General features: G+C 42.3%; 1 protein-coding gene across 1 annotated transcript; it reads left to right on the forward strand.

The window, feature by feature from the left end:
* Positions 1-425: 425 nt before the first annotated feature.
* Positions 426-1,358, forward strand: LOC131914229 (olfactory receptor 10N1). The gene has a single exon (XM_059266820.1). The coding sequence runs from the start codon at positions 426-428 to the stop codon at positions 1,356-1,358; it is 933 nt and encodes a 310-aa protein (XP_059122803.1).
* The last annotated feature ends 308 nt before the right edge of the window (positions 1,359-1,666 follow it).

A 1,666-nucleotide genomic window follows, 5' to 3' on the forward strand; every position in this document is an offset into this window, starting at 1 on the left:
GAAAGGTTGACATTTTCCTGCAGTAGTGAACTAATGGGCGGGCTAATGGGTTCTCTCTACATTGAATCTCCTTGAAAAGCCTATTTGATGCTTTTTCTTTTGGTTAACCCTATTCCCAATGTGAGAACATTTACTGCCTCCAGATTCTGCAGGTGATCCTCATCAAGAAGACCCTAACCATATGTGCCCTTGCTACATACACTCTTACAGAAATGTGGATTAATCAAGCACTTATTCTGTATGATGTATCCAGTCTTGGATACTGTTGGATATTGTTTCATAACCATGATAGACCATGAGATGAATTTTAGATTTTACCAAAAATGATGATTGGTTTATTAGTGTTGCAATTATTATAATTGCTTTATTTCCTTGTTTTTGTGTTTAGTTGAAAATTATTTCTACCAAGACTACTTTTGAAGATAATGAGGAATTACACAATACTCAATGAATTCATCCTACTGGGAATACCCCAGACACAAGGACTGGAGACTGTACTCTTTGTTGTGTTCTTATTCATCTACTTCTTCACCTTGCTTGGAAACTTGCTCATCTTTACAGCAATAGTTTCTTCATCTACCCTTCACACCCCTATGTATTTCTTCTTGGGAATTCTATCCATTTCTGGCATGCTGTTCCCATCAGTAACCTGTCCCAAGATGCTGCTTTATCTCTCTGGTCAGAGCCCAGCCATCTCTTACAAAGGCTGTGCTGCCCAGCTCTTCTTCTATCACTTTCTGGGTTCTACTGAAGGATGCCTCTATTCTGTGATGGCCTATGATCGCTACGTTGCCATTTGTCACCCACTGAGATACATGCTCATCATGAAACCGGGAGTATGTGTGAGCTTGGTAACAATAGCTTTTTCCGTGGGGTGTCTTCATGCCACAATCCTAACCTCTTTTACCTTTCAATTAGTCTACTGTGCATTCAATCAAGTGGACTATTTCTTCTGTGACCTTCCTGCACTTTTACCCCTGGCTTGCACTGATAGCAGACTGGCTCAGAAGGTGGGTTCCATTAACGTTGGCTTTCTGGCTCTGATGCTTCTCTTCAGTGTTTGTGTCTCTTATGCACACATTGGGATTGCCATTCTGAGAATCCGTTCAGCAGAAGGCAGGCAGAAAGCCTTCTCCACCTGCAGTGCCCATCTCACTGCCATCCTCTGTGCCTACGGGCCTGTCATCATCATCTACCTGCAGCGCACACCAAACCCCCTGCTCGGTGCTGTGGTGCAAATATTAAATAATATTGTCTCACCTATGCTGAACTCTTTAATCTATTCACTGAGGAACAAGGAAGTGAAGAGGTCCTTGAGGAGAGTTTTCCAAAGTGTCATGCATGCTGTTCAGAAATGAATTGTGGACATAATAACGATATTCAAAACTTTGTTTCTTAGCTTCCTCCAGCATCAAATGGGGATAAATACAGAGACCCACAGCTAGACATCATGCTGAGAGTGAAAGACTTGAAATACTCAGCCCTAAACAGGATGTCTCCATCAAACCCCTCCCCTATTGCTCAGGAACCCCAAGAACAAGAGGCAAAAAGACTGTTAAGAGCCATTGCGAATGAACAACACCAAGGAAACAAGGCCCTATAAATCAACATAAGCAAAGCTCATATGAACTCACAGAGACTAAAGCAGAAAGCACAGGGCCTACAT

This window comes from Peromyscus eremicus, chromosome 7, assembly GCF_949786415.1.
Source record: "Peromyscus eremicus chromosome 7, PerEre_H2_v1, whole genome shotgun sequence".
Taxonomy (NCBI): domain Eukaryota; kingdom Metazoa; phylum Chordata; class Mammalia; order Rodentia; family Cricetidae; genus Peromyscus; species Peromyscus eremicus.

What these genes read in the sequence shown, in the direction of transcription:
- LOC131914229 (XM_059266820.1), top strand. Translation starts at nt 426, where the DNA reads ATGAGGAATTACACAATACTCAATGAATTCATCCTACTGGGAATACCC.